This window comes from Drosophila hydei, unplaced genomic scaffold (assembly GCF_003285905.1).
Source record: "Drosophila hydei strain 15085-1641.00,03,60 unplaced genomic scaffold, DhydRS2 tig00000232-arrow-arrow-pilon, whole genome shotgun sequence".
In the NCBI taxonomy this organism is placed as follows: domain Eukaryota; kingdom Metazoa; phylum Arthropoda; class Insecta; order Diptera; family Drosophilidae; genus Drosophila; species Drosophila hydei.
The window spans coordinates 1-14596 of NW_022045690.1; the positions used below are offsets into that span (position 1 = coordinate 1).

The 14596-nt window shown below is 37.6% G+C and overlaps 1 protein-coding gene and 1 long non-coding RNA gene across 2 annotated transcripts in view; one reads left to right on the top strand and one right to left on the bottom strand.

Moving 5' to 3' along the window:
• Positions 1–5300: 5300 nt before the first annotated feature.
• The window catches only part of LOC111602830 (ras-related protein Rap-2b), a 43954-nt gene continuing 34658 nt past the window's right edge, over positions 5301–14596 (bottom strand). The window contains exons 5-6 of the mRNA XM_023320140.2: positions 6007–6099; positions 5301–5925 (exon numbers count right to left, since the gene is read on the bottom strand). Of these exons, the coding sequence (XP_023175908.1) occupies positions 5599–5925; positions 6007–6099 (420 nt within the window). The 3' untranslated portion in view covers positions 5301–5598. The remainder of the gene's footprint in view (positions 5926–6006; positions 6100–14596) is intronic.
• LOC111602831 lies at positions 10567–11390 on the top strand. The gene is made up of 2 exons (XR_002751642.2): positions 10567–10883; positions 11009–11390. It is a non-coding gene; the product is annotated as an uncharacterized LOC111602831 (long non-coding RNA).

The window sequence follows — 14596 nt, forward strand, 5'->3', positions numbered from 1 at the left end:
TCCCTTCCCTTCTTCTCTTCTCTTCTCTTCTCATTTGTTTTGTTCTCTTCTTCTTGCTCCTATCACTCACCCACACATAGACATTTTCGATATATCTTAGATATAAACTAGCTCAGAGCTTTGTAAAATCAAATCGCGTGAGGAAACTATTCAAACCTGATTGAGCGAAGGGGCGGGTCGGGTAGTTTCAGTGGCTTTGGCGCTTTCGGGTAGTAATAGAGCCATAATCACAATTACAGTTACAGTTACAATCACAACAGCATTTACCGGCCGGTTCGCTAAGGACTAGCACACTTCGTCTTAAGTTAACAAATGACGCGCAATTTATTTTGCTGCATACTTTCGGGCGAAGAGCAAAACGCCAACGATAGCGGGAACGAGGCGGCGGAACCCGAGCGCGAACGTAAACGAAGACGAGCCGAGGCAAGTGAAAACGAAAACAATAACAGTTTCTTGTGGCGCGTGTAACAATAGCAAAAAATGAAAAAGAAAACAAACAAACTTTGCAGCTGCCAGCTGAGAGCTGCGAATCGCTCGCTGGCCAAATTACAATGACCGGGCACAGCCGGGCGCCGCGAATCCGCTTACAACTTTGGCCATATATCGGTTACGATTTTCGGCTCCTTCTGGCTGTTGGCCGTAGCCACACACACACATACACACACACACACATCTATATATATGTATATATATACACATACTCATGTAGCGACCCAGCGACCTAATAACCAAAACACCAAACGCTCTATATATGCTCCACTCTACATGCTCACCAGCTATGAGAACTCAGGAAATCCTTTTGCAATTTACATTTCACTTTTACAATTTAATTTAGATATTTTTAAATCCAAATATTAGTAACAAACACTTTCCATTTCAAACACTTGCAGAACTTGTACGTGCAGTGGCAGCAGCAGTTAAAGTTTGCAATTCAAATGCTCTAGTTACATGCCAGTTGCCGGGTATATCGTTATCGTGCCTTCCAATGTAACGTGAAGAACGAAGGCTTCTTACCATAGACAAAGTAGAGCTGAAGGAATGTTTTTGAATGTTTAGCATAGTCAATCGTTATCGATAAGAATCGATACATGCTCAACTAGAGAATATCAGCTAGATTAAACGAAATTCTTCATATATATGTTTCTTTTATAAGTGTGCTGAGTTTAACTATAATTCAGTTTTTTATTTAAATTTAAAATAAACAAAAAATATATTTTAGCCAGATTATCTACTTGCTTAATATTTCAGAAAAGTTGTATAAAAAAGTCAAACTTATTTCAGAACACATTTTTCTTATAGTGACCGAGCGGAGAGAAGAAGCAGCTGGCATTCATTGACTTGGCTTGCGTAGAACTACAAACGTGAGTACTATTACTACTACTACTACTACAACCACACGCACACAGTTACAACATAGATTATATTACTAATACGCAGCGTGGTCATGTCTGCGCCTGCGTCTGTTTTGAAATTGGCTGGCCTGGCCTGCTTGGGCTGCGTTCGCTATGCATATCAGGCGGGCATATGCGTTAGCATAAGCCATTTGAAAATATGATACTTTATACTCCATTATAAATATGTGTACATATATGTATATATAATAAAGATATGTATGAAACGGAAATTGTTTCGTCTATTTTCAATTATATCCATATTCTTTTTTGCAGGGTATTGCCTTTCGTCTATGTCCGACGGCAAGTATCATCATAACCTTGAGCTTGCTACTTTTGCACATTGTACGCTTATTTGTTTGGCCTTGTGCTACGGTTTGTTATTGTTGCTGCTCAAATGTGCACACACACACACACACACACATACAGTTACATACTCCCTTTACTATGATATTTACCGCTATATGGAAGTTCATATTGATTTTTTTGTTGCCACACCTCTTTTTGTTATCAGTTTGTGCGCTCATGTATCATATTATCCAGTTTATATACACATACATATCTAAACGTTCAATATGCAGTTCATATTTGAATAAATTTACCTGCGCATAGTTTGTGTTTTAACAATAAAAAGCTGCATTTGCAACTAGCTGGCGTGTCGTATCCGACAGCTGTTAGTAGCGAGCTATGCGCGCATTCTTGTAGCAGGCAGCTTTCATTTGAGCACACTTATCGATGGATAATTGTTGCAATTGGCTTTTGAGAGCATGCGCAGTCATTTTGTTATTATTCTTTTTGATTTCCGTTAGCTTAGCAATTCCGTAGCATCATAAACTTGAGTTATAAAAGATGAGGAAAGAAAAAACTCATTTCCGCATTCACATTCTACTTAAGCACACAAAATGTATGTGTTGTCTTTGCGTTTATTCGTTTTAAAGAAGTTTTCTTTTATTTGTGTTTTTTTTTTTGGTTTTCGGTTTGCATTTTATTCATTACATTTTTTAAATATATATTTTCTATACATAATACATAGACACGTATGTTAAGTATATTTATAGATATACATATGTATATGCATATATGCACATATATATATTGATGTATGTATGTACGTCTGCATATGTATACATATGTATTTATGTTAATAATTGTTTTGCATACCCATGGATTAAGTTTTGTATTTATTTGTATCTCGACAACATTCATTGGGTTTTTTGCTTTAACTCCCACATACTTGCTTCCTATGTACGAATTGTTAACTTTAAAACTTAGGAAAATTCGAAAACGTAAACTAAGCCGCGGAATATATAAGTTCGAACACCGATTTGCAACTATTTAAATTATATATAAATATATATATATATATATATATATATATATATATATATATATATATATATATATTTATTAAGATAAATATATTTTTATGCTTTTTTTTTAGCTCACATCAATAAAATGTAATTTTGCAGCGGCGTATACAGCGGACACAACCTTAAGCTCCAGACTAAAATATAAATCTAGTAATACACATCAATAAAGATACATATATATAGATAGATACATATATAAATATATATGTATGTTTGTATGTAGAGATATTAGTGTATGTTTCAACGAGTATGTAGCAAGTTTTTAAAGAACCCATAACGAATTGTATTTGGTATTTGCCTTAAATTAGCGCCAACATCTTGGCGCTCTAGTCAATTCTGTGTGGCCTTGCTTTGATATCCAAAATTTTTTTTATAAATTATACATAATATTATAATCAAATAAAAATATGACATATATTTACAAAAGAAGCTAAGGAGTTGATTGATCTGGCAACGCCAAATGAAATGCCTGCAACTTATTAAGTTGGCTGCGAGTTGGCATAGAAAAGAGAGAGAGAGCGAGATAGAGATAGAACACAGTCACAAAAAAATATAATGATGAGACAAAATGATTGCAATTCTTAGGAAATTTTGGTCTTATAATACATTGATAATACATTGATAATTTCACTAATTACATCAAATACGCGGAACATCAGCTATGACAAGTTGTTTAAATAGATTTAAGAGTAATTTTTAAATATATGTATGCATATAATAGTTGTAATTCGCTTTTCGTCACATGAATACGCACTACTTTTGCATAGGTATTATACGAACTGGTATTTTACTTTTAAAATTACATAAATTCATTTTGGTTTTTGTGTGTGTTTTTGGTTTCGTTCATTTTGTCATTGTAACATATTCGATATTCATGCTTATTCATTAAATACCCATATATATTCAACAATCTGCACTCAAATCAGATAACATATATATATAGATCTATTTGTTGATATACATATATAGCATGAAGTAGCCCAGAAATTGGAATCAAAATACTGAAAGTTCTTTAGATTCGCAATTTATAATACATTAGAATATTTTTGGGCGAGTTTTTGCCATTTATTTTTCTTTTAAATTGGTTCGATAACAGGGTAACAACAAAAATTGCGTATATATATACCCCAAGGACTATAAGTCTATATATATGGTTATATAGATTTCTTTTGGATTACGTTACACACACAGACACACATCGAATAGTTTTTGTATATTTGCTAAATAATGTTGATTCGCTATAGCAGCTGCCATATCGCATGTCCAATATATCATATCATCTGTTGTACCCGTACTATATGTATATATGTATATATAATATTTATTATTTATCTTTATCTTTTTCATTTTCTTTTTCGTTTTCCTCTTCTCTTTCAGTTGCTTTTTGTTACTATGTTTGGCCTTAGTTTCGTTTTGTTTGGTGTTTTCATTGCATTTTCAATCTTAACCCGTCGCTTACTTACTATGCTTGCCTAGCTCACATACCTAACCAACGACAATACCACAAAGTCTAACATCAATATATATATATATATGGTAGTAAAAAATAAAAAAAAAACAATTTAATATATTAATTATACTATGCATTTGCTTAAATCTTCCACAGACGATATACGATCACGAATATTGTTTAAGAATATATATATATATATATATATATATATATATATATATATATATATATATATATATATTTTGCATTTATATATATATTTATCTGTGCTACTCTATATAACTGGGCTGATCTAAGATCATACACTCATACACATACACTGATGCACGCCTTTTAATAGAGGATCGGGTATTTTTAAGTGTACTATATAAATCATATAACTGTAAATCAGAGCTGGACCTTTATAAGGCAAGAATCGGAATTTTTCTATATATATTTTTCTTTAACTTGGGATTTTTGGTAGTCGGAATTCTTAAGAATTATGCATTTGGTTATTTATATTTTAGACAGGGTATATCATAGTCGAGTCAAGATTTAACAGAAGTTCAACAGAAATTTTAGATGGTTTGCCTATATAAACTATTATAATTTATTTACGTTTTCTTCACATTTCGCTTAGGTAAACACACTCACACACACAGATACACATTCACACACCTAAAACCCTTTCTATGCTTAGCCACAGGAGCGGTTCAACGGCCGCCTTTGCTTTGGGCGCCACATATACGACATTTAGTTTCTAGTTTATTTAGTTTTTTGGTAATATTGTTAGAAATAGCAACTGTGTAAACATGTATTAAGATTTGAATAAGTTTTGCTTGAGTAAAATTGTGTTTTCTTCTTGTTCTGCTTCTTCTTAAAGTATTATAGTTAACTAAACATGGAAATTCATCGACTGAGAATTGAAAGAGGAATTAGAAGTGGGTTTTTTTTTGGTTTTGGTCAAGTTTTATGTTTCAGATATTGTCAAGTATTTACAGATTCTTGTGCATAGTTTAGTGGAACAGCTCTTTATAGATGCTACATATCTGTGAGTGTTAAATATATATATATATATATAGAAATATCTAACATTAATATTGGCATGTGAATCTTGTAGTAAGTTAGAGCTTCTGCTAGAAATGAGCAAGAGAGAGATAGAGACAGAGAGAGAGAGAGAGGGAGAGAGAGGGCGAGACAGGGCTGGCGTGTGTGTATTAGTTTGAGCGAAAAAACTTGCTCGAGATAGGTACTAAAGTTAGTAGCAAGAGGTACACTTGAGTTGTGAATACATAAGATCGTAAATACATAAATTGTAAAACGTTTATTATTTGTGAAACATTGAAAACCATTTGTAGGAGACCGTTTGTTCAGTTTCAGTTACATAGTTAAATGCCAAATTGGCTTAGGAAATGGTGCAGGAGTTGCGCTTGGCGCCCAGGCTCCGCTCCTGTATGCGCTGCAGATGCTGTAGCTGAGCGGGCGTTGGCGTATGCGAGCCGTGTGCCCCACCGGCGGCGCCCGACGATGTGGAGGCCGAACCGGAGCCGGAACCGTGCGATGACGCTTGATGCGGTTGCTGCTGCTGATGGTGATGATGGTGGTGCTGGTGGTGCAGCGGTGTACCAGGCCCATTGTTGCCAATTTGTTGCGGTAGCGACTGCCGGCGGCGACGCAGCGCCGGACTCAGGTTGTACGTAATCTTGGCCTGGGCCAACAGCTCCTTGAATACCTGCCAATAACAAAGCATCTCGAATTACTAACTCCACTCCCCACACAGCTGCCAACGCAGCTGCTAGAGGCCAGCACTTGCCTGTGTGATGTTGTCATTGTTGGCTGCCGACGCCTCCACAAAGCCATTCTCCCAATCGACAGTCACCACCGACTCGGTAGTCGCATACTCCACCTGCAAGAGCACAATGTTCTCAAATGAGAAAAATACGTTTCAAAATACTTTAAAATAAAATAAAATTGTATGATTATGTCTTCAAAAGCTGCAATAAAAATAAATATGCTCAACTTACTTATGTTCGAAGCAAAGAACTAAAATAAAATATTCTAACTCGGGCACAAATGTTGAGAGTGTCTGCTATTTCAATGAGAATTGCATAGAAAGGTGGTTCTTAAAGCGAATGACAATGAAAGAAGCACAGAGCGAAGGTGGGGGAATGATTATCAGATCAGATAGTTAGAGAGGTCAGAGAGAGAGAAGGAGAAGGAGACTTATAGAGAGTGAGAAAGTCAGAGAGAGAAAAACAAAATTAGAGCTAGAGAGAGAGAGAGAGAGAGAGAGAGAGAGAGAGAGAGAGAGAGAGAGAGAGAGAGAGAGAGAGAGAGAGAGAGAGAGAGAGTGAGAGAGAGCTAGCGATATATAGGGAGAGCGTGAAATAGAGAAGAGAGAGTTAGTGAGAGACATATAGAAAGCGATTGAAGGTCAGATAGAGGAAACAAAGAGAGAGAGAGAGGGGTATACATTGAGAGAGAGTCACGAAGACAAAGCTAGACAGAGAGAGAGAGATAGAAGAGACATAGGAAATACATATATATAGAGATAAAGAGAAGAATTGTGTAGACATCGAGAGAGAAAAAACGTTTAAAAAAAATATTGAGAGCTAGTTAAAGAGAGAATGAGACACGCGCAAAGGAGCAGAGGGAGGGAGGAAAGCGATAGAAATAGAGGTAAAAAGAGACCGTTGTACAAAAATCTGGTATATGAATAATTTTTAGGCACACTTGATACCGTTAGTATATTTCAGAGCCATTTTAAATGGACTCGCCCTACTAGCAGTAAAGGCAGTTGATGCGATAGAGAAATATATCGACTAAGAAGATTCGCTCTATAGTCCCTAGTTAGATTTATTGCTCATATGGCAAGGCACTTTGAGAATAATCGATTCACATTTCAAATTAATGAAGTGCGCCCAGGCAAGCAAAAGTAAAGGCCAACTGAAAGTGTTTTTTCTAGAAACGATTTGAGAGTAAAGCGAAAAATTATGAGATAAGGTGGCCTTGGGTTAGAATTCATTTTGGGCATGGCACTGGAAATTTAACTACAATTAGAACCACTTCTGACAGCAATAGTTTTGCAATACTCTGAAACTAGCACAATTAATCAACGAATCATCATGGAAAATAGCCAAAAATTGCCGCCGATCGGCGCAGAGCGCGCCGAGCGTATGGCAGCCATGAATAGTCTGAATATAAATGTGAGCTCGACCAAGGAGCACAAGGATCCGACCACGTTGTGGCACGGCGATTCACAGTTTGTAAGTATTTCTTGCATTTCCTCAATGGGCCACATAGCTCACACGCTCTCCCCATAACAGTCACAGCGCATGGAGAGTCCGGTGAATGCGGAGCTGGATGCCTGGCTGCGCTGGCAGCGCGAGCGTCAATTTGAGCGCGAGCGTCGCCAGCGCTTTGAGCCCTGGCGCTTCACCGACGACGAGCAGAAGGCGTCTTCGCTGGGCAATGAGCAGAAGAAGGTCGCCGACCCAAAAGCCGAGAAACCATCGATGGACAAGAAGTCGTCGCCGCTGCCCAAGGAGAAGACACAAATTGATCAGAAGCAGAAGCTGACCGAGCAGCTGATGAACGCGCAGCAGCAGACGCGGCGCCTCGTGCAGAGCATTGATCAGTTGCTGCCCTCGGTGCCCAATCGCCAGCTCTTCCAGCAGACGCTGCTTCAGCTGCGCCAGCTGCACTTGCTGCTCAAGCGCCATCTGCAATGGCAGCTGCAACAGGAGCAGCCGCAGGAGCAAGCAGCAGCCGCCACAGCAGCAACAGCCACACCAACAGCTGGAATTGCTGCAGCAGCAGCTGCATTGGTGCTTTCGCCAACACCACCGCCGCCACCGCCTCCACCGCCGCCATCAACACTGGCGCCTACCCCAGCAGCCCCGCAATTTTTGTATGCACCCCAAGCGTGGCAACATCCTGGGCAGCAGTGGACACAGCAACAGCAGCAGCAACACCAGCAGCAGCAGGCGCAGCAGCAGGCGCAGCAACACGCGCAGCAGCAGGCGCAGCAGCACGCGCAGCAGCAGGCGCAGCAACATCAGCAGCTACAGGCGCAGCAGCACCATCAGCAGGCGCAGCAGCAGGCGCAGCAACAGGCACAGCAGCAGCAGCAACAGCAACAGCAGCAACAGCAGCTGCAATTGCAGCAAAAGCAGCAGCAGCAACAGCAACAGCAGCAGCAACAACAGCTGCAGCAGCAACAGCAGCAGCAACAGCAGCAGCAGCAACAGCAGCAGCAACAGCAGCAGCAGCTACAGCAACAGCAGCAACAGCCACAGCCACATCAACAGCAACAGCAGCAACTGCAACTGCAACAGCAACATCAACTGCAACAGCAACATCAGCAGCAACAGCAACAACAGCAGCTGCAACAGCAACACCAGCAGCAACAACAGCAACAGCAGCTGCAACAACAACAGCAACAGCAGCTGCAGCAGCAACAGCAGCAGCAGCTGCAACAGCAGCAGCAACAGCAGCTGCAACAGCAGCAGCAGCTGCAGCAGCAACAACTGCAGCAGCAGCTGCAACAGCAAATCATGCAGCAACAGCAACAACAGCAGCAGCAGCAGCAGCAGCAGCAACACCAACAACAGCACCAACAGCAGCAGCAGCAGCACCATCAACAGCAGCAGCAACATCAACAGCAACAGGAGCAACAACTACAGCAGCAACAGCAACAGCAACAGCAGCAGCAGCAGCAGCAGCAGCAACAGTTGACCAAAATGCAACAAATGCCGCAGTTTCAACCGTGCCCCGGCCTCAATTTTAAGGCGCCCGTCTTTATTAACAATGGACTCGTGCCGCAGGTGGGGGCGCCACAGGCCGGCAAGTTTCGCATTTGGTATATGTCGCATAATGCTCTGCCACATGAGCTGTCTGCCAATCATTGGAATTTACCGCAAATGGAGAATAACAGCTATTTCAGCACTAATAATAATAATCTTATTAGCAATGGTAACATTAATGAGGGCAGCATCAGCCACAACAACGACAGCAGCAGTAACAGCAACATCAGCAGCAATAACAATAACAATGAGAACATCATCTGCAACATTCAAGCTAGCAACAACCTGAACACTAGCAGCAACAACAACAACAGCAACATCAATCAGAATAACTTTAACAATCACAACATCAATAATAACAACAACAACAACATCAACCTTAGCTCTAACAACAATGCTAACAATAGCAACAACCCTAACAACAACAACAACCCTAACAATAGCAACAACCCTAACAACAACAATAGCAACAACAACAACAACAATCATCCTAATAATAACAATCGACACATACCCGTCTGGCCCATCAATATGAATTAGGCAAATCCAAACGAAATTCGAAAACCAAAATTAAACTTGAATTCGAACACCCAAAATTTCCAGAATAAGTAACGTCGTTATGGAGCCAGGGTGTTTGAAAACCAATGCCAATATATATATATATATATATATATGTGTATATATATATATATATATATATTAATATATATTTATATGAATATATATTTATTCTACAAATGAATATGAGAAAGCATATATACATATACGTAAATACGTATTTATATATACAAATATATATATATATGTGTGTATATATATGTATCTATATCAAAGTACGTGAAAGCCCTATTTATGTATATATGTATCTATGTACCTATATATGCAACTTATATCATACCGTGAACAGAGTAAAACACAACGCACAACAATTGAACTTGCAGAACACACAATAACACAATAGTCTAAAGGGGTGTAATGCTTTGACCTGAAATAAAAACAAAATAAAATAAATAAAAAAATAAAAATATTGGAATCTTTGTTTGAGCAATAATAACATTTCGAGCATCTGTCAGTTCGATTGCCATCAGCAGACCTTAATTTCGACTGCAGTTGCGTCTTCATCTTAGGCGACCAAGTAGAAGCTATAGGAAAACAAATTGTAATATACCAAAACTGGCTGAATAGACTTCATTGCTTATTATTTTTCTTTAAAGCTACACTCATGCCATTATATATGAAATACCAACTGATTCCCCTAACTGCCTTGACTAAGCTGGCTGCTAAGCTACAGTAAAGTAAGTAAGTAACCAGCTGAGAATGCTAACCCAGAGAGAGACGAAGATAGCTTACATTTTTTATTATATATGTATAGCAAGAGGTGGCTGCAAAATTTTTCCATTTGTAATTGTTGTGTGACAATAAAGAGAAAATAAAGAAAATGTCTGATATATTTAGAAATAAAAAAATTATTAAAAAATAAATAAAATAGTTGAATTCAGTCTGTTAGTTACTCATTTATAAGAATAACATTTTGTATTGAGATGTAAATAATGTTGTCCCATATCAAATCACTTTATATACTCAAATCGTTCTGTTAAGCAGATGTCAGACGTCAGAAAATTAAAGCATATGAAATCATTGCTTAGCATGCGCAATCTAAAAGCCGCCAAGTGTGCGGAAACCGGTGATGTTTAAGTAAAAAGTAAGAATGAAATTCAATTTCAATGGTAGACAGGCAAAATGAAGAGAAAAGAAGCAAGACGTGTACACAATGGCAGACGAGCAAAAGTGATTTGAGGCATTTAGATGGAGAGTCCATTTTGCGATTCGGGTCTAGTTCTTATCGGTCATGGAAACGCACATAGACGTCTGAATTGCGGTGGCGGTAAGTGATGAAAAAAAAATGAAGTGAAAATAAATAATAGAGATGCAGACAGCAACAAAAGAAAAGGAAAACAAAATGGAGAGAGAAAAAGGCAAGCTGCGGACTTATTTTTCATTTTTTTTTAGGTTGACAGTGAAAAGCCGAAACAACGAAATATCGAATCTAACTAAACCGAATTGAAGCTGAAAAACTAAGCCAGAGTCCTAACAAAACCAAAAACAAAAAAGCCCAATTCTTCCAAATGAGCAAACCCCAAAGAGCGAGCAGCTGAAACATAAAAAGGCAAAAACGCTTCTTGGTCCAGCTGGCGGCTTTACATTTGGGCCAGCCGACGCGTCGTGGCAGTCGGCTTTAAAATGGCCAACAGAAACTGTGCATCCCAACTTAGCCTAAATACATAGTAAAAGACTAAAGTTCACTTCGTTAAACAAAGACGCTAGCCAGAGAAGGATAGCCAAAAGCCCAAACCCAAAACCCCCAAAAAATAATAATGAATACAAAAAAAAATGAAATAAAATAAAAAAAAACGCGACAGTTTTCCGCTGCTGGCGTTGAGCAATTTGCATTTTTATTATATTAGAACTCGGTTAAAGTCAATACACCCAAAAGAAGAAGAAGCAGAAGAAGAGGAAGAAGACACTCTCATTGTCTGGACTATTGAAATTGACAATAAACTGACTGAACACACACACAGAAGTGTGTGTGTGGTAAAAAAGGCACGCAGCAGAAAAAGAAGTAGAAAATGGAGCACATAATGAAATATCAAGTATACGCCGAGTGGACCAAACGCTGCTGGTGCCAAACAACACGCAACACAAAACTGCAAATAAATTAAAATTGAAATTTTCAAAGAGCTGTCCAAAGAAAGGAAACAACAACAACAGCAGCAGCTGCGGCAGCAGCACCAGCAGCACCAGCAGCAGCAGCGGCAACAAAAACCAAAGCCAAAAAAGGGTTCGAATTGTCGCACGATTTGAAAAGTAATTTTAAATTATTTTGTATTTAATTTGACAGCTGAGAGTGATTTATTTTTGCTGCTTAACAGCAACAGCCTCACAGGAGGCTTAGGCAAATTTCGAAGTTAGCAATTTCATGTTTGGAAAAAAACAAATATACATAAGTATATTTATATATGTATATATATAGAGACATAGATGTAGCCAGACATGTGTATCCCATTTTATTAGTCTAAATAAAATTTACATTTGAGTGTAGGGCAATATGTTAGTAATTTAAAAAATAATACGTTGGAAGTTGTCTATTTATTCTGCAACTCTGACTTCATTTATTTACAAAGTTTATATTAAATGCTTTAGGTTACTTAGCATAGTCAGATTATTATTTATTGAACTGGTGTTTTAAGTGCTGTGAGTTTAGAAAAAATGAATTCGATGGGAGAACCGATTACAAAGCTGCTGCGCGCTTGCAGACAATTGTTGGCCAGAGACAGGGAGAGAACGGCAAAATATTCTTTATATATATAAATAATCCAATATACAAATGTTCATTTTATATTATTTTTTAATTTGCTTTTTTTCCTGAATACAAAATAACCAAATTTGTGTCAGCTTCAGTTCAATCCAAGGTAATCAAGGGTAGCTTTTATAGCGTCTAAGAAAAGCCTAAGTCGATTATTGTCTGTATCAAATAATAATAAGAATACATAATATAAATAAAACATATAATATAAATTATAAATAATAAAAATAATACATAATATAAATTATAAATAATAAATATACGAAGTCATGGAGTGGCCCACTGAGAGCAAAACTTAAAGAAGTTTGGTATTTTAATTTTAATAAATTATTTTGAAAGAAATGAAATTGAATTTAAAGCAAACGTTGGTTAAATCCATTTAAGGCAAATTCTACAGCAGATAATTTGACTGTGTGTACCTTTCTCTGTGTGTGTGTTTGTGTCTGGGTACTTTAAATTGAGTTTAAGATCTAAACTGGCCACGGGGTAAAAAAGAGACAGCGCAGCTGGCTCTTGGCCCTCAATTTGCATAAACTAATACAAAATTCCATTTGGCCAAACGACGATCATTAAAGATATGCTTGACGTTATTACAGGGTATTTATGTAGCCCATGCATACAAACATATATAAATATATGTATTGTGCTTGCTGTCAAATGAAACGATATGCAAGAAACGGCAATAAACTGCGACTGCCACTGCGACAGCGACAAAAGTTGGCGTCGGATGATAAAAACTGTGCGGAAAAGTTCTGTAAGTGGCCGCGGGGAGGTTTGGGTAATGCGAATACGTATACGTAATATATATATATATATATAGATATGTATACAATGCACCAATAGCCATTGCATATCTACTGGCGCTTTCGACACAAACTTCAAGGCAACAACAAAATTCGTGCGCTTAGCCACTGGAAAGTGATTTTTTTTGTTCCACTCAAGTTGAATGCAAAAGTTTTACAATTCCAGCAAATGTTTAGCATTTTGTGTTTTATTTTATTTTCTATAGTGTAACTTTAGCGGATTTCACTTCGATTATTTAAGTGATAATCGAGCTAAGCTATGCATATTATTTATTTTATTTTTTTATTATTTAGTTCACTTTTTTATTTTTATAAAAGTTAAGAGAAATCTGACTTTCTGAATCTTTTCATCGTTCACTTCTGCTGCGTCTTGCTCACTGTGCACAGTGGTTCTTGCTGTGCATTCCATTGCCATTGCCATTGCCATTTTGTGCTAATTTTGTGGCTCACTCGAATGTTGCCACGTCTGGCACTAATTATGCACAAAGGGCTTTGCAGCAACTTTTGCTGGGATCTTATTTCGCGTGACTTTTGCTCCTTTGAGCTTACACTTCATTAGAATAGTTGAAGGGTTTACGACTTAATGAACTTTTATTGCAACTTCTTTTGTTTAGCATTTTGTATCACAAAATATATATGTGTTCCAGGTGCACATACACCGTTCAAAGTTGTTGTCAAGGCTGACCAAAACAGAGCAAAAGGAATGAAAATTCCAATGGTTTGAGCAATGTCATTGTGTTTTACTATCTTTTAAAGCTATATTTTCAGAGAGTGGTAAATCATTGCTGTGGCTGCCTCGACTAAGCTGGCTGTAAGCGTAGAGCCCAATTTACTCTGTAATTTAACCAATAAAGTCTAGAATGTAGGCACTGAATCGATTTACTGCGCTTTATTCAATACTCAACTCTATGTGGCTATCTTTTCTTCACTCATGTTGCTTAAGCTTCTTAGCTGTGCAGCATGTTGCCTGCATCTTGAATGCAGCCATAAAGACGTAACTCAAGTGGCATCTAAACAGCTAAGTTTAAGTCAAACGATTCATGTCAAGGTGGCAGATCTGACTGAGTATTTAAACAGCTAGTTGAATTATAGTTATCGAAACTGACATTACTCTTTACATACATATTTGAGAAAATTAAAAGCAGAATATCACATTTCAGATGTTGGTATGAAAATAGTCAGTTGAATTATTCTAATCTTCATCTGTCATTGATAATTAAATGTATGTGAGCTTGACAACAGATTGCAAAATATATAGATGTCATTAAATCCAGCGAATTGTTTAGCTAAGTTTGGCAAAAGTTGAAAACAAAACTGAAAAAGACAAAATAAATTTTACTTTTGGCTTTTATTTTACTTTCAATGCAAGTTGTGGACTAGGCTCAGTAGGAGTTTGTTGTGCCCAATTGAAGTAGTCACCCAGGCCACGCC